Source organism: Xenopus laevis, chromosome 8L (genome assembly GCF_017654675.1).
Source record: "Xenopus laevis strain J_2021 chromosome 8L, Xenopus_laevis_v10.1, whole genome shotgun sequence".
Taxonomy (NCBI): Eukaryota; Metazoa; Chordata; class Amphibia; order Anura; family Pipidae; genus Xenopus; species Xenopus laevis.
The window spans coordinates 28,341,190-28,367,219 of record NC_054385.1 but is presented as its reverse complement, the minus strand read 5'-3'; the positions used below and the strand labels follow the sequence as shown (position 1 = coordinate 28,367,219).

The window sequence follows — 26,030 nt, the reverse complement described above, 5'->3', positions numbered from 1 at the left end:
CTTTCCACATTCCGAGAACGTAAACATTACCTGTTGAGTGATTTTAAGGCCCAAGACAGATGTGAACGAAGAAACTGTATAACCGCGTCACTTAAAATGTTGCGCAGCTCTGCCTGTGATGGCGTCCCTGAGCCTGCTATTCTGTGATTATCTCATTCTGACATCTCGGCCCGTTTGCTGATTTCTGCATCTCATTATATTTCCCGTACATGCTCTGTTGTACATTTGTGCATTATCAAGCTTTTGCTATTATAATAATGTGTGTATATAGTGTGGCATAGCAACTGTAAAAACAGTAGTGTCTCTCACAGAATGCTCTATGAGACGCAGAAAATGTGGAGAATAACAGGGGCTATGTTCACTCAGGCTGACAAGCCAGTACAGGTGCTGGAATTAAAAGGGTTGATCACCTTTAAACTTTTAGTATGATATAAAGAGTGACATTCTGAGACAGTTTGCAATTGGTTTTTAATTTTTTTTATTATTTATGGTTTTTAGCTTTGTATTCAGCATTTTTGCAATTTCTGGTTGCTAGGGCACACATTACTATAGCAACCATTCATTCATTTAAATAAGAGACTGGAAAATGAAAAGAGGAGTCAGAATAGAAAGATGAGTAATAAAAAGAAGCAATAACTTAACAGTTGTAACCTTACAGAGCATTTGTTTTTTAGAAGGGGTCAGTGACCCCCGTTTGAAAGCTGTGAAAAAGTAAGTAGTCAAATAATTCAAAAACTATTAAAAAAGACAAATAAAGACCGATTGAAAAGTTACTTCATATTAGACATTCGGTAACATTCTGAAAGTTAACTCAAATGTGAACCACCTCTTTAATGAGTCTTAACGTGTAATAAATGGGTACAGCTGGGTGGGATTTCTTTGTTCAGGAAGTAAGAATTAGAAAGTATGGGATGAGCTTGTGCAGTCCTGGTAGAGCAGAGAAAAAAACACGTAATTACAGTGTGAGTTAAATATTGGTCATTTTCCTGAATTGAAACAGGTTTTTGAGATATTCAGGCTGCCAATGAACCAGACTTGTCTGGTAGCAGAAGAATAAATGTTACTTTTGTTTATTTTCCCATGTTGCTTTATTTTAAAATTGTCTATTTGTAGAAGTAAAAATAAAACACACGTGTGAATACAATTTAGGACTAATATATATATATATATATATATATATATATATATATATATATATATATATATATATATATATATATATATATATATATACATATGTGTGTGTAGCAATATTTAACATTCCTCTATTTTATTTTATTAATTTAAAAATCAAAGTTGTTTTTCGACAGTCACAGTTGCCATAGCAGGGGACAAGTTAAGCTAGAATATATTCAGCCTGGGGCTGCAACTAGTTTATTCAAACAAAGAAACCTAAGCAAGGACTCACATAATCTTGCCAATGTCTAACATCAGCCTGCAAACATATATATATGGGTCTATATCATAGTAACATAGTTATTCATGCATCTTGTCTCTGGGGATACTCAGTCATTTTGCCTTGCATTATTTAAAGGTGTCCATAGGTGCAGAACACTGGAATTGTAACGTTTGCCTAAAGCGGTGGAGTAAGGCTGGATTCTGCTACTTTGTTGTAATACAGGTATGGGACCTGTTATCCAGAATGCTCGGGACCTGGGGTTTGCCGGATAACAGATCTTTCCATAATTTGGATCTTCATGCCTTAAATCTTCTACAAAATCATGTAAACCTTAAATAAACTCAATAGGCTGGTTTTGCTTCCAATAAGGATTAATTATATCTTAGTTGGGATCAAGTACAAGCTACTGTTTTATTATTACAGAGAAAAAGGAAATCAGTTTTAAAAATTTCATTATAATGGAGTCTATGGGAGATGGCCATTCCGTAATTCGGAGCTTTCTGGATAACAGGTTTCCGGATAAGGGATCCAATACCTGTAGTCAGAACTACTACAGCCAATATATTGAATATCAAGAGATAGGCTGCATTCTATTGAATCAGACCCTGGTATTAATATACACAGTGCTAACACAGATATTTCCCTGGTCCCTATTGAATAGGCTGTGTAGATTTGGAAGTCTAAATCCAAAATAAAAAAGGTTCTAGGTAACGTTTTTTAAGTATAAGTCAACTAATGTATTAGCTTTCACAGTAACAGTTAGCTTTTAGTTTACTCAGTGGTGCTACAAAGAGACTAAAATATTATTTGATGTTATCCAATAAATCCTTAATGGTACAGGTATGGGACCTGTTTTTCAGAATGCTTGGGACCTTGGGTTTTCCAGATATTGGACCTTTCTGTAATTTGGATCTTCATACTACATCTACATCATTTAAACATTAATGAATCCAAATAGACTGGTTTTTGCCTCCAATAAGGACTGGTTATTTCTTAGTTTGAAATAGAAGGTACTGTTTTATTATTACAGTGAAAAAGAAACACATTTTCATGACTACCTGAATCATTTGGATAAAATGGAGTCCTTAATTCAGCACTTTCTAGATAGCGAGTTTCCATATAATGAATCTCCTACCTCTATTTACTTTCACTTTAAACTTCTATTTTTGGGTTTAAGGGATCTCCTAGTTGTTTCTGTTCTTTCAGTGGACGGCCCTCTAAATCTCTCAAAGACAAGTCTGTAGCAAAGATAAAATTCCCCTGAATGCGTGATATTTATCTGATTATATAGTTTAGCACTAGTTATAGCATTTCGCTTTGCTGAAAAATTGGAAAATTTACCCGAAAATTCGTAGAAGGGTGAAAAATTTGCAAAAAGCATTGAAGTCAATAGTTCTCAAAATAATTATGATGCGCTACAAATTTGACGCGAGCAACATTTTTTATACATGCTACTATTTTGTCCAAATGCATTAATGTCGATGGGCATCAGAATAATTTTGTCGCGTGACAATTTTGACACGCGACAAATTTTCGTCACAGGTTTACAAATTTATTCGCTGCCAGCGAAACGCAAATGTATTCACCCATCACTATTTAGCACACATCCCCTACGTGCAGAATCAAATTGAATACCGTTGTCACTTTCATTGGGGTTCCCTAGTCATGCAAAAAAAAAGTTGCTTTATTTGTTATATTACTGTTGGTCTGTTATTGATCCTGAGACCTTTAGCAAACAATAAGGTAAGAGGCAGAGTTTTTGAAGAAATGCAGTTTGTAATATCTGTTAAAACGGTCATTATAGAATTAGTGGAGTTCTGTGTATTTTACATAAAAGAGATACTGTGTTTCAAGTGTTTTTTTTTTTTTTTTTTGTTTCAGCAAACTTTGGAATCCAATTTTTCCATCTTGGTCAAGCACAGCAGTGAACTCGAAAGCCAGATGACAAAACTTATTCAGATTTGCCAGCAGGTCGAGGTAAGGGCAGTGCTTTTTATGCCCATGTATCAGTGCCGGGATCTGCACATGCGTGCAATAGAATGTGTGCACACCTGCGTCTTTATATGGTGGAGGAGTGCAGGGAGGATGAGTGAGTGGTGTGAAGATCCTCCAGGTGCTATGAACTAGGGGTTGACAGACAGAAGAGGTACATTCCTAGCACACCCTGGGCATGTGCCTCTTTTGCCTACTCCTAAAGGTGTCCATAGACGCACCGATAATATTGTAAGAAACACATTTTTGTGCGATATTCGGTGCATGTATGGTGGGAGACGAGCTGACGGGTATTGGCAGAAGACTTGTATATCTGTCAGCTCGTCGATCGGCCCAGCCGGAAAATTTTGCTTGGGCGCCTTTGGAGTCACCCGAACATTGGCCATTGTTAGTGCTGAATCGTCAGATACAGGAAGAATTCTATTGTTTCTACCTGCATTTTTGATGATTCAGTGCTACATGTGTATTGAAATGAATGATATTTCTTGGAAAGGTCATAATTGTTATGTCTATGGCCACCTTAATTCTGGCACTGTCATGTAAAAAAACATTATTCTTTGTACCAATGTGTAACAATTAAACGGATAACAGTTGGGATTTAGGCACATCCTATTTCCCCTGCCTCCTCCCTGACAATGCAAGTGCTGAGGACAGAGATCTGTACAACTGCAGATAAGAATAACTCAGCAGCTTTAAGCTCCCCATAGACGCGACGATTCTTCTTGCCGAACGACCGATTTTAGGGAAGCCCGAACAATCCTTCGAAATTATTGTGCGGTTAGTGGGATTCGAATGATTGCACATCATACGATTATTCGGCCGACAAGTGTCAGGAAATTGATCCGCCAGGTCAAAAAATCTTTGTCGGTCCCAGTGCAATCTATCTATGTTTGCAGGGCCAAGCAGGCAGCTCCCCTTTGTTTTCCTGGCAAATTGGTCTTTTTAGTTGATGGTAAATTCGTACGATCGTTCCGAGAAAATCGTGGTCTCACGATGAGGATCGGATCTTTTAAAAATCTCAACATCTATGGCCAGCTTTAATGAAGCAGAATTAACCAATGGGAGTGGCCTGGCATGGATATCACACTAGTAGGCAGGCAGGCTGGAGTGCCCTTTATAGGAGCCTATTTATCAAATAGCTAACCTGCAAAGTGTAGACAGGCATTGGGTCCTAAATGAAATGGGAAAGGCGTTGATACACTTTGCCTTCAAAATTCAGCTACAGAAGTAAAAAATATACATTAAAAAGTAGATTTCAAACTATTGGTAGAAGCCAGTGTAATACATGAATTATTAATGCAATGTCCCCATCACCCTCAAGCTACTGCAGGTTTGATCATGCAGTTCAATCACACTCACTGTCACTAACCACCAGCCTAACATTTCTCTAGTAATAATGCCACCAAACATTATATAAATATATATACTGTATGTATAAACCCACCAGAGAGCACAGCTGTGCCCTATACATGCTGTAATCCATCAGAATGTTACAAAGGGAATAAATCATACTAACTAGCACAGTCACAGACAAAGTATATAAATACATTAAAAGCATAATTAATGTAATGTGATTGTTTTTTTTAATGCAGCAAAAGCCTTATTAAAACAGATGTTATTTCCATGCCTAATGCTACAGTGGTTTGATTGCCTAAGAACCAAACTATGGACCTTACTGAAGCAAAATCAGAAATAAAAATAAACAAAGGCTTATAGTACATACAATAGCTGACCAGTAAAGTGTTCCTGCTGTTTAATTGTATAGGTGATTACTTGTAGCAAATGTATCATTTTTCATTACATTTAACCCTTAGAATGACCCGGATTCTGGTCGGTTTTCGTCCGAATCTATCATGAAGGCTTTCTGATTCGTCCGAATCCCAAATAGTGGATTCAGTTCATCCCTAACTATAAAACTACTACATACTATTACAAAAGTATATTTTTAAATAAATGTGCTTAATTTATATGAAAGTGTTTTACATATGGGCTGATTTACGTGATATACTGTATTTTTAGACACCTGCAATACTCAGTTTCCATTTTAGAAAGCCATAACCCTATAAAAAAATCTTTTAACAGGTGATGTTTCATAACCCAATACATTGCTAGAAAGGCACCAAAATTACAGTTTACAAAAACATATTGTTATATCATGATATTGCAGCGACTCTAACTCTATTGTGTGAGACAGCTTCTCTCAAAGCACTGCTTTCTCTAAATGCTGCCTGTCAGGTTATAGGACACGCTGAATGTCACCTTTCATATACAGAACCATGGATCATTTCTTTCTAAGGTAGTCATGACAATATTTGATTTAGGTCAGCAAGATATTCAAGGGAAAATGTCCTATTGTTATGGCTACTTTGGTGGAATATTGCCTGCAAAGAAAAGCATTGCTTGGTCTGTTCTTTTATATGGAAATTGACATTTAGACTGCGTGATGGTTTGAATGGCAGCATTAAGAAATACACAGAGGAATATACTCTTACCCTTGTTAAACTGTGTTTTCATACAATACAATTTTCTCAGAGAGTTATAAAATTTAGGGCAAATGTGTTTCTCCTTGTGAAAGTCAAATACATAAGATTCTGATGTTCGCTTAAAGATTAAACATTTAAAAAAAATGTAATATATCTGTTCCTTGTGCACAGAGTCAAGGGATATGTTCATCTGTGTACCATGGGTTAATTATAATGTGCAATGGAAAATGGAAGCTTTGTGGTTAAATAGTATACAAAACATCTGGGTGAATAGTATACAAATCATCTCTCCTATCCTCAGTGTAGTGCAGGGATCCCCAACCAGTAGCTTGCGAGCAACATGTTGCTCTCCAACCCCTTGTTTGTTGCTCTCAGTGGCCTCAAAGTAGGGGCTTATGTTTGAATTCCAAGCTCCAAGCAAGTTTTGGTTGCATAAAAATCAGGTGTATTGTCAAATAGAGTCTCCTGTAAGCTGCCAGTCCACATAGGGGCTACCAAATGGCCAATCACAGTCCGTATTTGGCACCCAAGGAACTTTTTGCATGTTTGTGTTGCTCCCCAACTCTTTATTTTTGAATGTGGCTCATGAGTAAAAAAAGGTTGGGGACCCCTGTAGTGGTATTAGATGGTTTTAGTAAAGGGGTTGTTCACCTTCCAATACTTGAGTTCAATTGTTTTCAGATAGTTCAATAGAAATCAGAAAAAGACTTTTTAAATTATTTGCATTTTTCTATTTGTGACTGTTTTTCTAATATTAAAATTAGATTTTTCTCCTCCTTTCTGAAGTAGCTCTGGGAAATGTTTTAATCTGATACATTACATTTCTTATCTTTAGCCCTGCTTGTATCTAATGTAGCAACAATCAGAGACAGTAACATTCAACTTTGAACTTCAACTTCGAAAAACCGGAAAGTAATTGGAAAGCAATTGAAAAAGTGTTTGAAAAAGTGTTTGAAAAAAGTGTTTGGAACAGTCCGTTTAAAAAACCCAGTTTGTTACAGTTCTTAATTAATGTATGTTCAAATAATTGTTTCTCAGTAAAACCACCTTGCAACTAAAATTAGTATTTATCTGTCCTTTTCTGCACTCCATTTTTCTGAAACAATGGTGCAGACATCAGCACTCCTGCAGCCAAGATTTCATGTGAGTCATTTACAAAAGCACCCATGCACAATGGATGCAGTATTGATGCACTTCATTTAGGTACATGCAGCTGCCTCTATTGACGCTGCTGCCATTCTGGAACTAGTAGTACCTCCCAGGTTCCCACAGTGTTGTCAATAGGTGTGTCAAACCAAATCAGATGCAAACACAGTTTTATATTCAACCACATCCCCACTATAAAATTGCTAGGTGCAACTTGCTCAGTTAGAGCAAATGCAATCCAGAGCAATAGTGGTGAATGCAGCTTAGAGGGTCTCTGCAATTACACTGGAATTATAAGGAGAAACCACATTATAGGTAAAAAGCTATGGTGATTTGCACCTGAAATTACACTTTGGACACTGATGTTGCACAAGTAAATGACCCCTCATTTCTGGCAATACCCTGCATGCTTCTTCCCAGACGTGTTAATCAACTGGCTTCTATTACACTGTTTCAGTTTTCAAAACCATCAGTGCAGAGAACAGAAAGTAACCGGCAGATAATACTTTTCATAGCAGTTACATTTACAAATACAGTCATATGAAAAAGTTTGGGGATCCTTCTGAATTCCTTGGAGTTTTGTTTATCATTGTCTGAGCTTTCAAAGTAGCAAACTTCCTTTTAATATATAACATGCCTTATGGAAACAGTAGTATTTCAGCAGTGGCATAATGTTTATTGGATTAACAGAAAATATGCAATATGCATCATAACAATTAGACAGGTGCATAAATTTGGGCACCCCAACAGAGATATTACATCAATACTTAGTAGAACCTCCTTTTGCAAATGCAACAGCCTCTAGACGCCTCCATTTGATGAGTGTCTGGATTCTGGTTGGCCGTATTTTTGACCATTCGTTCATACAAAATCTCTCCAGTTTAGTTAAATTTGATGGCTGCCGAGCATGGACAGTCTGCTTCAAATCATCCCATAGATATTGGATGATAGTTTTGTCCTTATGCCCGGATGCCAGGGCAGAATTTAGGTAGCTTTAGGGAAGCCAGAATGGGAACAGGCAGAGGCAGCTTTTGGGGAGCCTGCACTTGTTTGGATAACGTTACAGAACAGGGCAGCTGGTGGTTCAGCAGTTCAGCAGTTCAGCTGAGACAGAAGAAAATAAATCTTATGCAACTGGCCATAAGCCCCGTATAAAATGTATTTTCATTAGGGATAGAAAAATACAGGGATCATACAAGATGGGTCCTGTCCTGTTCAGCTCAATTCTGAGCACAGGGCAATGAACCTACTTCTCATATACACATGGTTTGCAGGACAGTCTTTTGCACAAAACTAGAAAGTCCTTTTGCTCTGCATACCTTTTAATAGCAGGGAGCTGCCCGGCAGTTGAGCTATGTGCAGCATATTAAAGTTACCAGCAGGCTCCATTATATTAGGCTGAATCATTCTGTTAGGAATATTGCTGGCAATTAAATGGAAATTAAACGATGTGCTGATTAATTATTCAGTTTAAAAAAAATGTACAAAGACCCCTGCAGATGAGCACAAATAAGGGCAGGCAGGAAACAAGGCAACGGCGGGCAGCAGACAAATGTAACCAGGAACAGGCCAAAGGTTGGGACAGGCCAAATGTTGGGACAGGCAGAGGACTTGTGGAGTCAAGAAACAGACTGAGGTTAAATCGGGGAGTCAGAACTAAAGAGAACAAGGACAGGAGCAGGCCTTACAAGGAGCAGGGAATCAGGAACAAGGTTGCAGGAACAGGGACAGGAACAAGATCACAGGAACCAAAGCAAATCAAGATCAGGAACATTACACAAGTCGAGGATAAGGCAGGTTGGCCAATGATCCAGCAATGGGGAGAAGGGGAAACGGCTTTACAGTAACACCAAAAAATTTAAGTAATGAAAATGTAATGTACTGTTGTGCTGCACTTTAGCTTTAACAAGCTACAGCTGGATAGTGGGTATGATTTAAGAAAAATGGACTTGGAGCCAGCGTTACAGTAGATGTTTTCTCAGTATCAGGCTGACACTACACTGCCTCCTGTGGCTTAAGCAAAAGGATCAGTAGAATATACATGTAACTAAATTTTACTGGGCCCCACAGCAAATTATTTTTCAGGCCCCAAAAATGTCTAATGGTTGACCTGTTTTACAACTATTTATTGAAATTTGATATGAATTAGGGCCTCATGGGGCAGATATACCTCCTGTGTCCCCCTGCAGCTGCAGGGTCTGCTTCCTCTGTAGTTATGGCAATGAACATTTTTCACATATCTATGTATATCTTCTCTCAGAATGAAAAATTGACTTCTTTACAGCCACGTTGTTTACTCACTCATTAATCCAAACACAGAGGTTGATTTGACTAATGTTTTAACGGGGAAAATCATGTGCCATCAGCCTACTGCTTTGATTTCTGATTTCTGAAGCTAAAAGAGTTAAAGGGTTATGTACTGTATTTTTTGATATCAAATCCCTTTTGAAACCAAAGTTATTTTTTGTCTCCTTTTATATTTATTTAAGTACTGGACAGTTTACACATCAGAGATGCACATGTGCCAAAACTACTATTCTAGTGCAGAAATAGTTAAATATGGCCTTTGACAACATTAAAAGAAAGCATAACAAGCATATTGCTGCTATCTGCTTGAGGGCCATGAAATACCTAATTATTTATATTCTAAGTATAGAATGGAAAGCCAGAAAAAGTAATTCAGCGATTGTCAGAACAAACATCTCATTTTTTAAGTGAACAGTGCCTGAGACAATGGGGTTCTGTATGGAACAGCAATTCTGTGCTATAGCTTCAGCCCATTGGCCTTACATCAGCTGCAGTATTTGCTCTGTCAGTTAGACAAATAACTCCAACGATTGTGTACGACACTACACCACTGATACCCTGACACTTTGAAAATGTAAGTAAAAATCCTTTTACTTTTCACCAAGCCTCAGAAGCAATGCAATCCCCAATCATCAATTATATGGGATTTAATGATTTTCCCTTCCATTCCTTTCCTGTTCTTCTAGGGAAAAATATGGAATGCATGCATTGCTAGACACTGTAATGAAAACTTTATACTGAACTGTCATTATAATAGGAACCTCACCATGGCAATGTCAAGCAGTTGCCTGCTTTATATTATTTCATTAAAAAACGTGAGCTTGAGTATGCTTGCTCTACAGCATATGTTTTGTATGTGTGTGTGTGTGTATATATATATATATATATATATATATATATATTTATTTTTACACACCGACAGCAGTGATTTATTTTATAGCAGTTCATGTCAGTGATGCTTTCAGCAATAAAGTCAGAGACAATGAAAGCGTAATGGAGATCTGACGTAGCTTAAAGCCTTTAAATCAATATAACTCATCAAGTCATTTACAGCCGTAGCCTGTTATGGCGGTGAAGAGTGGATGGTTGCCCAGGGCTATTGTGTAATAAATTTTATATATTTTTAGTACTTTGCTTCTGAAATACAGTTCGCCATTGTGAACCTATAAGTACAAATGGAGGCTGGACAGTTGTTTGAAGTTGAAGACTCCCAGCATTCCTAAAGTCCCTGTGTCAGTCTCCCCCCCCCCTATTTGCATGTGTCTAGATTGTTTAAGGAACATGCTGAAATTGCAACTAAGAAGGGACACACAGGCAATGCTAACACTTAACACTGCAAGCACTTCATTTTTATTGTCATAATCCAGTTTTGGCGTAGCATATTGTAGAATTAAGCCGTCTACAACTGGACATGCCTAAAAAAATTAGAATTACCGCTTCTTGTCTGCTATTTATAAACAGATGCTCAGCCCCTTGGGTGGGCTGCTTTTCCCACCGTCATTACCAAAATAAGGTTTATATAATTGCAGAAGTGGTGTATTCTTACTGTTATACCCTGGCTCTACAAGACCGCAATGCTGCCACTTTTGAAGCTGTTGCCATGCAGATAACACCCATGCATGTACTATGGGCCCCTGCCTAATTGGAGCAGTGAGCAGTAATTTTGGTGTAAGTGAAAAAGGCTTGCAATTACACAGCAAATATACTTCCTCATTGAGTTTATTACTATAAAACGTTATACAATATGAAACCACAATCAAAAATAAATCAAGATAGTCTACCAGTACATAGTTTCAGAAAAATCAGACTGTCCCTGAGAATGAAGGACAGTATGCAGTTGTGTTGTCATTATTTTCTAGAACCATTTCCACTACCCTCAGCCTCATTGCATTAAGGCCAACTGTGCTGTAAGTGGGTACAAGTGCTATGATTGGACAAATCGAGTCAGAATTGAGTCTTGTGAGTGTGTGATTCAACACTTCAGTGGGAAGAATGCAACTCGCATTTGATGTTTTTTTGGGTTAAAAAAGCTTACATTTTTCCAGATTTATAATACCCAGACTCTGGAAATAGTTCAAATCCGATAATACACCATCTAAAACATGTCGAGGTCATGTAGGAGTCAATGGCAGAGGTCACTTGAACCATTTGAAGATGTAAATAGCCTGCATGATTTTCGATTTTTTTATAGAGGGTTTTGCCTGAAAAAAAATTTTTTAGCGACGGATTTGCAACTCAAATTTGCTGAATTTAGTTTTTTACATTCAAGTTTTTTCTTAAATAATAAACCATTTGAGTTGAGTTAATTTGAGGTATAAAAAAGCTCTAAAATTCGACCTTTGATAAATAACCCCCTAAAACTCTGTAGGTTCTAGTGCCACTGTACTAATCTCAGCACTTTAACTACAGACAACTGGTCCTACTAGAATCAAGGCAAAGCTAGAAGGAGCACAGAAAAAACACACCTACAGATATTCATATTTATTTATGAAAAAACACGAATACCCATGTGTGGAAAACATTGGTATTAGTGGTTTTTCATAAATATACATATAATGTAAAAAAAAAAAAATATTGCCACAAAGCCACACTGGGGTGGGCAGGGGGCCCTGATGTGGCAACCCAGGTGGGCCCAGACCCCCCCAGTCTGACACTGGACCTATTTTGAGCAACATTTTATTGTCGTCATGAGTTTTGCCTCTTTACAGACTGAATCTCCAACTGTTGTATGGTTATTGTGGTCACTAACACTGGTAACCAAAACCATATCAGGTGTGAGGCTTTAACTTTTTTTGTTGTCATTTTTTTAATTCACTATAATTCTGCTCCGATACTGTTTATCTCGCATTCTGATTTCTTAAAAGTTGCTAGCTACCAAAGAGAGGTAAAAATTCCAAGTGAGAAAACTGCAAAACAGGAATGTAAATAATTCAGAAAGCATAAAAATAAAAACTGCAAAAAAAATAAAATGATCTTAGAATATCTCTGTGTTTGTCCTGAGCCCCTGAGTGCATTAAAACAGCCTTGCCCCAAATGATGATTCCACCTTTACTTTAATAACCAAATAACTTTTGTTTATGTTGCCCATGATGTTAGTGTTTATTAACCACGTATCTCCTGCTCTCCTTCCTTTTTATATTTGCTGCTTGAATCATTTATATTTCTTGGACCTACTTCCGACAATAATACCTCGGGCTGATAGAGTGATACTGTCTCTATTTGAATTGTTATATTTTTTACTTTTCTAACAGGCACCAGAATGTATGGCTTGATAAGAGGAGCCTACCAGGCTTTGGGCACATTATCCCAGCTTTTAGCTTTTTTTTCTATAGCCTATAAATGCTACATTTTATTTATTGGGCTCAGGGGACTTTGTACCATGAAAGTTCTTTCTTTTCTATGATGCTGTATGCTCTGTGAACAACAACTATGAAGTCATTACTAGTAGCATAAAGAAGGATCAGTGCCTGTGTTTTTTTAACAGATTCTGTTGCATTTAAAGGCCATCTGTATCTGTTGTATGTGTTCACACAACACCTTCTAATAAACCAATTTATCGTAGCAATGGTTGTGTTTTATTGGTGATAAGGTTTCATTATATAGTTCAATAGAGACCTATAATTAACATTTGACCCCTGTTTATCTTGCTGTGCAAAGACTAAAATCTTTGTATTCGACACAATTTATCGGTTTCCTGCTGTCCAAATTTTGCCATGTTTTGGGCCAATAAGCTAACATTCTACATGCTCATAGGCTTTACAATATGTCATACACAGCAGTAGTCCATAGTCAAGCTGGGGTCCAGATGGCCACAACAGCCCTGTACTATGTAAACATGTTCCCTTTAACCTGTTTTAGCTTGAAGTCCTGTCTCTATAGCTGCACATCAGCTTATTTTTTAAACCATAGAAGTGTATCTAAAGTAAACATACAAAGATAGGAGAACACTGCATTATATTTAAATTTGTACAAAATCATGTTTTCCTGGCGTGGTCCTTTATCAACTGAATAATAAGACAGACCAGAAAATTTAAAGGAAATGTGCGTGGACATGGGCTGCTGTGCTCTACTGGTCAAGATCTTCTAGTAGACCACAATACTTTTGGCCACACTTCTTTTGTGGAATAGCAGGAATGGCAGTATTATTAAGTAGGTAGACAAAAACAAAGTGTGAATTTATTATTAAGTCGGGAGACAAAAAAAACTACCAAGCATGAATATGAGTCTAGCAATCTAGGGTACGATATTGGCTTCCAATTTTCATCAACCTCTTACAATGTTCTCCCCAGAAAAAAACAAAAAAGAGGTGGGTGGGGATAAGAAATAAAAGCTAACCTATTCCCTTCCTCCTTAGCATGCCTATTTTTTTAGAAGCCAGAAGGAAAATCCGCTTCTGCAAATACACCTCATGGTCCTACCTGCTTTTGTTAAATGAGAAATAAACCCTAAAAATGAATGTGGCTAAAATGCCATATTTTACAGTATATATTGAACTAATTGCAGCAGCCTAAAGTTTCAGCTTCTAAATAGCAGCAATGATCCAGGACTTCAAACCTGTCACAGGGGTCACCATCTTGGAAGGTGTCTGCGACACTTTCATGTTCAGTGGGCTCTGAGCAGCTGTTGAGAAGCTTAGGGGTTGTCGCAAATGAGGTTTGTCTGTAATATAAGATGATGCTACAATTCGGATTATTACATTCTGATGCTAGTTGCTATGGTTTCTGAGCTGCCATGTAGTAATTAGCTGTATTAATAACTAATCTGCCTTGTTTAGTGACATTTATATTACATATATAGAGCATATTGTGCATCGGTCCCTAAGTTTAGTAAGTGACAACATCACAGAACATGTGCAGTGAATCAGCAGAAAAGAAGATCAGGAGCTACTGGGGCATATTTGGAGACACAGATCTTCTCCACTAAAGGGCTGATGTTGCCTTGGGCTGGTACAGATAAAAAACCTATTGTACAACATTTCTATCTACTTCTTTAGTTAAGCTTTCTATTAGTGGGAGTGAGGTACAGGTGGGAGAGGAACGGGATGGCTGCTAAAGGGTTCTGGCTGTGTGTGGGCCCTAAACAATGCCTTTTGAAACTTCTTCAATATTAATATGGAATGCTGTAAAATCCCATATATAATTTGAAATGTCACTTTGTGTCCCTTTGTGACAGTATACCCCAGTGGCGTATATATGCCCTGTTCATTGCATTTATATTGAACAAGTGGCTATACTACCCCTTCAAATATTGTTCTATTTATGCAGATCCTCTTCTAAATGTTTACAATTAATTAATTGAATCAATTAATTTAATTCATTTACAATTAAAATTTACAATTATAAAGCAGTTGGTTAAATGAAGCCTCAATACCATGACTTAGCCTTGTGGTATACATGATATTAGGGGTCACAATGAAACACATAGTGCAAAGTGCAAAAAAAAGCAGTAATTGCAATTTATTGCACAACCATGGGGGACCCAAGTTCTGTTAAATGAGCACTAAAGGCCACGCTTTTGCACTTATGCTCCCGACAGCTTATAAATGAGCCATTTGAAGTTAATTTCATTCTATGAGGGGATTCTGTGAATGCGAGATAATTTGATTACCATTTATTGGCACTTATTCAAAATAGCGGGACTGGAACCTGTTTCTATGGAGAGTTCAGCACTGGACAGCACCTTTCACCTTAGATTGCATACACTGGTATTGTAACTGCAGCAAAGGGGCCGAAAACATGAAGACAGAATTCTGCATGTATTACTACTCCAAAACTTGTATTCAGCCAAATAACAAATACTTCACAAAAGATTATGGTGAACACCAAATGAACCTGAACTTGAAATTCATGTTACCAATGGGCAATCCATTGGTAACATTCAGTCTGAGGCCTTACGTTTTTATTTGTGAAAACGTAAGGCCTCAGACTGAACTTGAAATCCCCTTCAATGGTAAGGGTACCATTGAAAAACATTTAATTTAGCCTCAACTATAAAATGAGCCGATACATTGCGGATGTGATTTCCTTAGGCAGGGGAAGACATTGCTGTATTTCACAGTGAGCTACTTTACATCATATTGATTTGTTTGCTTATTTCACCTGACACTGGATCCTTGTCAGATATTTTGATACAGTACCATGTTAATGGGTAAAGGCGACAAAACTTGATTTACCATTTGGAACTGATCTCTACTGTTATTGATTGGAATAAAGTACAATACAAAGTATCTGTTGCATTCATTTTCTAGCTCATCTTTAATCTGGAGGCAAGTCTGTGGTTTATTTTTTGTCTCCTTCTTCAAATACCAGAGGTAAACCCCCTTCTTGAAATAATGAGAATTAACATTTTAAGTCTTGTGGATGTTTGGATACAAATACTGAATATGACAAAACTGCATGGGGGGAACTTTACTTGTCTGCCTTTAAAGGGATGGATCACATTTAAGTTAACTTTTATAGAATTGTCAATTCTAAGCAACTTTTCAATTGATCTTAATTTGTTTTATGTTTTTATAATTATTTATTTGACTTCTTCCAAATCTTTACAAATTTTAAAAGGGGGCCACTTACCCCATCTAAAAACAAATGCTCTGTAAGGCTACAAATGGATTGTTTCATATATACAGTCCAGTCTCTTGTTCAAATCAGTGCATGATTGCTAGGGTAATTTGGATCCTAGCAACCAGATTGCAAACTGGAGAGCTGCAGAATAAACATTTAAATAACTCAAGAACTAGAAATAATAAAAAAATGAAAACAAATTACAAGTTAGCTCAAAGGTGAACAACGCCTCTAAGCATGAACAAGTAGCTTAGACATAGTTGCATAAAAGCTAAAAAACAGCAAAACAGCATCGCTTTTGTGTTCTGTGACAGCAAACAACAAAGTTCTTAAATCATTACTGTGCAGAGCAGGGGCAATTCAGGGCCCTGTGCTGCCATAAGGTGCCCAACATGTTGCTGCCCCCCTCCTCCCAGTGCTTAACTTTTCAGCTTTGAAACAGGGCAAGGGCAACCAGGGCCGGATTTAGATAGTGGGCGCCCCTAGGCCCACTGCTGTTTGTCGCCCATGTCCCCTCCCCTTTATTCGTGCAAATTTTCATCATCTGTACCGGAGCAATGTGGATTTAAAAAATTATTGTATTTCCAGCATATTCCCAGTGTTTTTGAACCAGTGTGGGTGTGGTTGGGCAGCATGCCGCCCCCTAAAATCCTGCCGCCCTAGGTCCGGGCCTAGGTGGCCTTTCCACAAATCCGGGCCTGAGGGCAACGCCATTGCCGCACTAATAGAGGTGAAATTCCAGTTTAAAAAACCTTGAAAGGACCAATTCAATTTCCCTCTTTCTGTCTAAAACACCATACATTTTTTGTGGTTAAAACAGGCAAAACGTATGTTCAGCACGAGCCCTGTTCATTGCATTTTGAACAAGTGGGTATACTACCCCTTCAAGTATTGTTCTATTTTTGCAGATCCTCTTCTAAATGTTTACAATTAATTAATTGAATCAATTCATTAATTTAATTAATTTACAATTAAGTTTGACAATTATAAAGCAGTTGGTTAATGAAGCCTCAATACCATGACTTAGCCTTGTGGTATACATGATATTAGGGGTCACAATGAAACACATTGTGCAAAGTGCAAAAAAAAAAGCAGTAATTGCAATTTATTGCACAACCATGGGGATGCAAGTTCTGTTAAAAGGGCACACTTTTACACACCTATGCTCCTTAATGAGCCCTATTAAGATTAAGATTGCCTGTTTTAACCACAAAAATGTATGGTGTTTTAGACAGAGGGAAATTGAATTGGTCCTTTCAAGGTTTTTTAAACTGGAATTTCACGTCTAAGCATGAACAAGTAGCTTAGAACAAGTTGCATAAAAGCTAAAAAACAGCAAAACGTTTGTGTTCTGTGACAGCAAACAACAAAGTTCTTAAATCATTACTGTGCAGAGCAGGGGCAATTCAGGGCCCTGTGCTGCCATAAGGTGCCCAACATGTTGCTGCCCCCCTCCTCCCAGTGCTTAACTTTTCAGCTTTGAAACAGGGCAAGGGCAACGCCATTGCTGCACTAGTAGAGATGAAATTCCAGTTTAAAAAAGTGAGTTTTTTCTCAACTTGCCTCATGGCTGGAGCACCCCTGATGGGCAGATGTGCTACATCATCTTTAGCCAGTCTTGAAACTATACATTATGTAAGTGACACCAGAATTACTTTGGATTTAGAGAAAAATAAAGGGATGTTTAAAAGATTAAAAATATGCTAATGATGGCATGTCTTACTGAGATGGAAATTATGTATTCAAGTGATATGGAGCAATTTGTCAACGTGAAACGACTGTATTAAGAATCCATTAAACATGCTGCTGCTACAAGGTCACATTCGCCTAACAACCAGAATAATCAGGGTGCATCTTGTCTAAAACCTTTGGGTTTCATTTTGTCTCACAGGTAAATACCAGCATGCATGAAGCAAAACTGAATGAAGAATGTGATGAGCTAATGGATATCATTCAGAGAAGAAAGCAAATGATAGCCGTGAAAATCAAAGAGACAAAAGTAAGAGTTTATGTAAAATTTACTTTCATGTACTGATTCTACTTTAACAGAATAGAAAATATTTATATAATGTTTTTCTTCTGCTCAGTGTTCTTGTTATTAAAGTAACTGACATATGTAAGTGTAAGAAATGTGCCAGTAGATTAAAGGAAACATATAGCATAAAGTTGGCCACACACAAGCAGATGTATGTATGGGTCCCACCAGAACCCTTATCTGACCAAAAAAATATCCAATGGGATTTTCATATGATTTTACATTTGCCCAAACAGTGGAGCATCATGTTGATGTTGTCCTTGTCTGACAGGTCTCTGTAGGGCTGGGTAGATGATCGTCGGCCCTAGGGTCAAGCTATAGATCAGCCTGATTTGGCCCAGCATGGGGATTGCCAAATTAGGCCCAGATCAGCTTGTTTGGTGATCTCGCTAAACGAGTAGATCTGGCCATGTATGACCACCTTAACTCAAAATCCCCCTAATCTTGAAGGCAATTATGAATATTATATGGTATGGTTACACTTTGGGCTAAAAAATACCATTATCTTTATTGGAGCTCCCCTTAGATCTTATTTGTTCCCTGTGCGTGTTTCAAATAACTGGTGGTCATGCCCTTACAGTCTCAGCCTGGGGCATAGGAGAGGGTGGGTTGCCAATAACAGCCCTGCTGTCACACAAGCAAAGACAGGCTTTGATTCCCTGTCAGGTACGCCTAGTTGCTGATTGGTTCCTATCCTACGGTGCTACAAGCTGCTGGCTTCCCTACACAGCCTGGGAAATCAGCCATCAGGAAGTGGAACAGAGGGACAGGACTATTAAGATTTCCGGGGGAAATTTTCTATTGAAACTAAACTTTTCTTCCTTCTCTGTCTAGAGGAGTATAATGCAATGGCACATTCTTGATTTTTACACAATATGTCTCTTTTAAGTGATGTGTCCTAGTTCACAAAGACTCGCCATTGGAATTCCAATCCAACATTTGATCAAGCACTCATATTACAGTTCTCCCAATTGGTTCTGAAAGCACATCTACAGTTTGTCTTCCAAATACAGTTGCAGGACAAGCTGAATGCCAATAAGGTTTTATTGAATAACAGCAAAAATCTAGTCTCCCCGTAGCATAACCGAGTAAACAGAAAGCTAGCAACTTTGTTACTGGGGAAGCTACTGAATTAGTTTACTTTCAAATAACAAAACAACTTTTCCTAATCCCGTTTGATTTGTGGATTTGGTTTCAAATCATTGCATGCTTCAACCTATCCCATGGGGACCATGTTATCACTGTGCATATTAATCCCAGGGTCCTGTGCATCAAATAATCTGAGATGCAGCTGGCATAATGTATATGATGTGCAGTGAGTAGTTTAAATCTCTTCCTAATACCTGCTGTAATATCTCAAAGGTCATGAAGTTAAGAAAACTTGCTCAACAAATTGCCAATTGCCGTCAACGGCTGGAACGTTCAACAGTGTTAATCAACCAAACAGACCATATACTCAAGGAGAGCGACCATGCAAGGTTTCTGCAGGGAGCGAAAACTGTAGCAGAGAGGTGAGCAAACCTATCCTTTTATGTTGTAGCGTATCTAAATATTGTTCAGGGTTAAATACAGCCAGTCTACCATTTTTTGGCTATCACCCTTTGAATATATTTGGCTTGCAAAGACTGTCCATCTCACCTCCCAACTATTATTTTCCTGAATGCGTTATTGAATAATAATTTTGTAAATGAATTGACTGAGCTTTTCTTATTTGACAGGCATTGCTGGCTGATAGTAGCTGTTGGCAGATTAAGTCAAAAATTAAGAAACCATTAACTCTAATTGATTGTCATGAATTCCTCCCAGTGGGACTGAACTTTCAACCCATTAGACATTTCACAGCCATTGCCTGCATAATCATGATCTTCTGATGCATTACTATTCTCTTCCATTTAGTAATAGTGTTTCTATTCTCAGCCTTAGTATGGTTTAATAGGAATCTAATCTAACTTCATTTTTGTAAGGGAAATATGTTTTATGAACTTAAAAGTCAATATAACATAGGTAAACTGCGTGCTCAGTATAATCAATTCATCAGAAAAAAAGCTCAGTACTTAGTCCAAATCTTTCTAAAGCAGCACCAGCATTAATGTCTGTGGACCCACTCATCCACAGTTCAAAAAAATATATAAGTTCAAAGACTGATGCGCTGTCAGAAAAAATGTATATATTCCTCAGTCCCTAGGGGTGAAAATACATTTTAAGCATCAATAGTAAGCAAAATCGGATCCACTCACACTGCGTCTTTTAGTTGTTATGCATATCACAGGTGCTGGGAGGCAATGCACCTGTGATATGCATAACAACTACTGTAAAAGACACAGTGTGAGTAGATCCAATTTTTCCTACTATTGATGCTTAAAAGGTTAACTATCGAATGTATTTTCACCCCTGGGGAATGAGGAATATATACATTTTGACAGCGCATCAGTCTTGAACTTATGTTTTATTAACTATTTTATACCTATATGAAAGTGGAACTGACATAAATGGAACTGACATGTAGGGGCCAATTTACTTAGCTCGAGTAAATAGAATAGAAGAAAAAAAAATTTCGAATGTTTTTTTTGGCTACTTCGACCATCGAATGGGCTACTCCAACATTGGACTACGACCTTGAATCGAACGATTCGAACTAAAAAACTTTCGACTATTCGACCATTCTATAGTCGAAGTACTGTCTCTTTAAAAAAACCTTCGACCCCCCAGTTCGCCACCCAAAACCTACCGAAGTCAATGTTAGCCTATGGGGAAGGTCCCCATAGGCTTTCTTAGTATTTTTTGGTCGAAGAAAAATCGTTCGATCGATGGATATTCGAAGTTGAAGGATCTCAATTCGGCAGTCGAATATCGAGGGTTAATTAACCCTCAATATTCGACCATAAGTAAATTTGGCCCGTAGGGTTGCTAAATATAATTTTTAATCCAATATGACAACAGTATGACAACAGTAATATATGTACTCATCTTTATAGCTAGTTTGGGCTAGCTATAAAAGATGAGTAGAGGCAATTTGATGATTGTTCCCAGCCATTTTTAGGGTTTGAGCTGATTCATTCAACAGAGATGTATATAACTTAATCACAATCACAATATACAAAGAAATATACTCTTAGTAGTCAGTCTATAACATCAGATTCAATAGTATCCTGGCAGAATAAAATATAGAAGGCATGCATGTGAGCACTTGCTAACATGAAATAATCGAAAAACCTTCATAATGAACCATTAATGCAAAAAATTATTCCTTACATTCCTTACATATTGTTATAAGAAATAAATGCACTCCTGTTTTAAACTTAAAAGGAGAAGGAAAGCTACCAAGGCAGTTTATTGCCACAATAGTGCAAGCTAGAATGTTATTTATTCTGTAGAATGCTTTACCATAACTTCCCGCCTGAGTCTCTCCCTGCTGCTTATGGCTCTGGGCTCTAGTGATGTGCGGGCCAGCCTAATAGCACAGGTTTTTGGACCGACCACACTGCTCCTCTTGTAGGCTGCGGGCGGGTTTGGGTTGAGCTCTTCTGCCTGCTCTCCCCACCCGCACCCTTAGACTGCTGGCTTCCGACTTGGCTTCCTGTTTTATAGACTCCTGCCTGCCCTGCCCCGCCCCTTTTGTGACATCACCGTCAGGTGGGTACGGGTCTATAAATGGAGGGGGAGGCGGGTGCCGGGCAAGGTTTTCTAGACCAACACATTGCTACTGGTCTCATATTACAGCAGGAAGGGGAAGAGGGAGAAGGGAGGGAGAGAGGATCAAACTGAGCATGCTCAAGCCGTGCCCTGGACGATACCCCCCAAACAATGTAGGTCTCTATAAAAAGATATTGCATAAAACAGCTCATATGTAAAACCCTGCTTTAAGTAACTAAACCATTTTCATAATAATATACTTTTCTAGTAGTATGTGCCATTGGGTAATCATAAATAGAAAATTGCTATTTTAAAAAATAAGGGCCACCCCTGGAATCGTACGATTCACAGTGCACACAAACATACCAACAAACCATACTTGTTAGTTCACATGAGCCAATTAACAGACAGAGTTCTGTCTTTTGCTTTAACACTTTTTCCTGTTACAGTTAGAGTTGTAGTATTTCTGGTCAGGTGATCTCAGAGGCTGCAGCCTGCCAGAGACCATCACGAAATGGTGGCCCGAGGCAAGAGATGTAAAAGGGCAAGATTTACTTAAATATATAGACCAGTTTGGTAAGATTCTTTAATATGCCACTTAATATGATGATATGCTTGTGTTCATTTTGGGGGTATAGTTTTCCTTTAAGCTGAAAGAAGGAAGTCTGATACACAATATGTGTACACAATAGAAGGAAAGAAATGTGATGTTTCTTTTGACAGAGGAATTGAAGCAGCATTGCTTTGATAGGAAGGAATCTGTCTCTTTTGTGCCTTGGATTGTTAATAGAGAATAATTATTCTTCTTTATTAAGAGTGGAACATGTTGTTCATCCAGAATATTAAATGCATTTTGGTGTACATAGAAGCAACCAATGCAAAAAAAAAAACCTGGTTATATCCCAACTTTGCTCATCCAAACACTCAAAAACTGTCACTGAGTTGGTCAGAATGTTAGTGCATGGAATAGTAAGGGGATTCACTATTTATAAGTTGTGCTTTTTGTTTGGTACTCCTAGTATGCTGATTTCCTGACTGCAACTGAAAAGGCTGTCTTGTTTACAGGGTCTCCGACCCCAGCAACCAAAAACACACTTGCAGTGTGAGGGTTTTCTTTTCAGACATGTTCCTTTCTGAATAAACTGCTACCTGGTTTCTAGGGTAATTAAGCCCTACCTACCAAATAGCAGTTGAAATTCCAAACCCAAAAGCTGCAGAACAAAATATGTAAGTATTTTTTTTAAAAAATCACTTCAGTTGTAAATTGTTTTAGAATACGGCTTTCTACTTTATATTAAAAGTTCATGTTAAGGTGAATGACTCCTTTATTGGAGAGCATAAGCTCTTGCGCAGCTGTTTGGATAGCATTACCAATATTCTTTATGAATACTTATCCTCTGTGCATTGGTGGAAGCTCACACGTTGCTTGGCCTACTTATGCATTTGTATACAGACATTTCTTTTTAACAGTAGACTGCTTTTGTTTAACAGGTTTTTAAAACAGACATCAGTCTGGCCTGGGGCAATGTCAGAAAATATTTGAGTTTGAGATCTGGGGGTTGCTCAGCCAGCAGCTCTTCCTCTGGAAATATTTCTCTGTTACAGTATGCCGAGATTTAAATCCAAAATTGAACCTGTAGTTGCAGTGAACCTTGCATATAAAAAAAAAAGGGTGTTCAATGGTATTTAGGAAAAAACCTGGGATTCGGTGTCTGGGATATTAACTATGGCAAAAAACAGATGGGCCTTGGTTAGATGTGGGGTTGGAAGAGGAGGGACCCCTTGACAATGCAGGAAGGTGTGGACATCCGAGGATGACAAAAAATTGTTCAAGGGCCTCTGAGATGCAGTGAGCCCTAGAGAAATGCAACGTCTACAGCAAGCTGTACTCTTTATTCAGTTTATTTTTCTGTTAAAACCCACAGCATATTTTTCCATTGGGAAAGAAGAGCAATTAACGTATGCATTGCTGTGGTGTGAGGGAATAGAACTGTACCTGTGAATATATATAGAAAAATCTTCAGTGTCAATGTAATGAGCAGTAATGATGGGGTTAACATACCCAAACAAGCGGGGGATCCAGGTGCTTTAGCCCCAAACCTTCAGCTCAGAAAGGCAAAGTAGCAAATAAAAGATAGTGATGGGCTGGCACAAACCGGATCACACTCCAAAAATAGATGTACCGGTAGTAAAAAGTATTTTTATTAAAGCAAAAACATCACAGCAAAGGCCTTACGCGTTTCGTGCCATAGGGGCACTTAGTCATAGAACTGTACCTGACATCAAGCTTCCTTTTCCTTTACTGATTGGCATGTGATGAAGTCTCATAGTTATAGTTCTTATCAGATGTCTATGGCAACAACTAATGTTTATTAATCATAGGAAGTACAAGGCAAATAAAGGAGTTTGGGAAATGTATACCCTTTCCCTTTGTGATCTAATATTTGGTTGGAGCTCAAAACAAGTTCAACCGGCTATACTTCTAGGGGGTACCATTTGGGGCCATAAAGAGTCACTTACATATATTGTATATATTCTAAAATACTTTTATGTGGATATGTGACATGGAGGTAGCATTGTGGCAGCATTGGGTTAAAATGTGTAATCCCCTTTGATTCTCATTTGTGACACATAAAACACAACGCAGAATGTAGTCTCTCTTCTTCTAGACAAATTAACGGTTTGGTTTATAAACCCTGTAGATGGCCTGGGTTCATTATTAAGATTAATTAATCTCATAATGGCATGTGGGTCTCCAATATATAGCCCAATAACTATTTCAGCTTTAGATAAAAGTATTAATCAAAAGCTGTGATTCCAGTGGTGGTGGTGGTGGGGGGGGGGTGCAGAACCTTTAGTGTAGCTGAGAAAATATGAACAGGAGGTCCCCTTTTTAAAAAACACCAAGGTGAGGTCAGTAATATTAAGGCTGTGATCACAGCTAGACCATTGCTGTCAAAGCAATGTTCTCCAGCTGGTGATGTGCAAAAAAAATAGGTCTGCTTAAAAAAGCAAATCAAAAATAGTATTTTGTACAACATGCAGATAAAAACCTCTGGGTCTGCTTATTGCTGATATCCATGAATGGGTTTTATGGGGACTATATAAGGACAGCAATGACTTTATATTCAGTGTTCTGGCAAGCATGACTTGCTGTTTATATGTCATCATTTGAAAGTACAAGTAAAAGTACTTGTGGGACTCTGCTTAAAAAAATACGTATATTATTATCACATATATTATTTATTATATCACATTATATAATATAATGTGAATGCTAAATTACATTATTTAAAAGGAAACTATACAGACTATTGGAACTTTGCAAACACAATATGGTAAGGGCAATACTTCAAAGGAAACTTCAAACTTCCATTCCATTAGTATTTTAGCCTTATTTTGCTGCTTGTTTGATATCATGTTGACTCTTCATTGAGTTGGCTAGCAATGGGTTACACAAGCAACTACATGGTTCTTTTAGGCTTTTAAATCAAATAACTTTTTCTTAATATATGTCAGAAGCACTTGGTTGCGGAGAGCTCCACTTCAGGAATCAAGATTGCGGCACCCAGGGCACATGACATCATCATGCCGAAAACCGGCGCGAAATTTGAAAATAAAAGGACGCAGGTTAAATGTCCGATTTTAGGTCCCAATAACGGGTGTTCCTGGGTGCTCCTAAATATTATTTCTGATTCCTGGACTTTGACCTGCTGCTTTGACTGACTTTGATCCTTTGCTGCCTGCCTTTACCCCTTTGCCCAAATTACGACAAGTCTCTTCTTAACCCTTTGGATACCGGCAACTGAACTTTTTGAATCCGGTGCTTCCTCCTTGTTCCGGACTTCTCCATCATCTGAGCCATAAGGCCCTGACAATTTAATTGTTACTTGGGACTTGGTGTTTGTGGAAAAGTTTTCTAGTTTGGATCTGGCTTATATAGACCACTGGGAGCAGCATTTGTTTATAGTTGTGTTTTTTTCTTTAGCACCTTCGGGACATTGGTAGCAAATGCCTTGACTCTGCATTAGACTGAGACGGTATTTGCTAAGATGAACAGACCTTTGTCAGGACATCTGGCCAGTTGGCTGATGTGGGGGACGTGATTTTTTATAATATTTTTTCTGTCTGTCTCAATGTCGGCCTGATCTCTTTTTGTTTTTAGTAAACCACATAAAACCCCTAACTACAACAATGACACTCCTGAAATGGTCCTGCTCATCCATAGTTGTCCTTGGAAGGCAGAGCTGATTGCCGGACATGTGCATGTACACTGGAAGCCTATCTGGTCCTGGCTTTTAGTGCAGAGCAGCTGAAAGTGGCCAAAAATGGCTTCTGCCATATCCACTGTGCAGCACTATAGTTGGGGGTGTGGTTGCTTCTTTTTAAAATGCTGTTGCCTTTGTTTTAAAGGAGAAACAAAACCCTTATTAAAGAAAACCCTACCCCACATAGACCCCCCTTCTTCCTCCCCC

General features: G+C 38.1%; 1 protein-coding gene across 4 annotated transcripts in view; it reads left to right on the top strand.

Moving 5' to 3' along the window:
- mid2.L (midline 2 L homeolog) overlaps nucleotides 1–26,030 on the top strand; it is a 191,309-nt gene that overhangs the window by 26,249 nt on the left and 139,030 nt on the right. For all 4 annotated transcript variants that reach the window (XM_041571881.1, XM_041571880.1, NM_001190884.1 and 1 more), the window contains 3 exon segments: nucleotides 3,281–3,376; nucleotides 17,779–17,886; nucleotides 19,285–19,433. In XM_041571881.1, coding sequence (XP_041427815.1) covers nucleotides 3,281–3,376; nucleotides 17,779–17,886; nucleotides 19,285–19,433 — 353 coding nt within the window.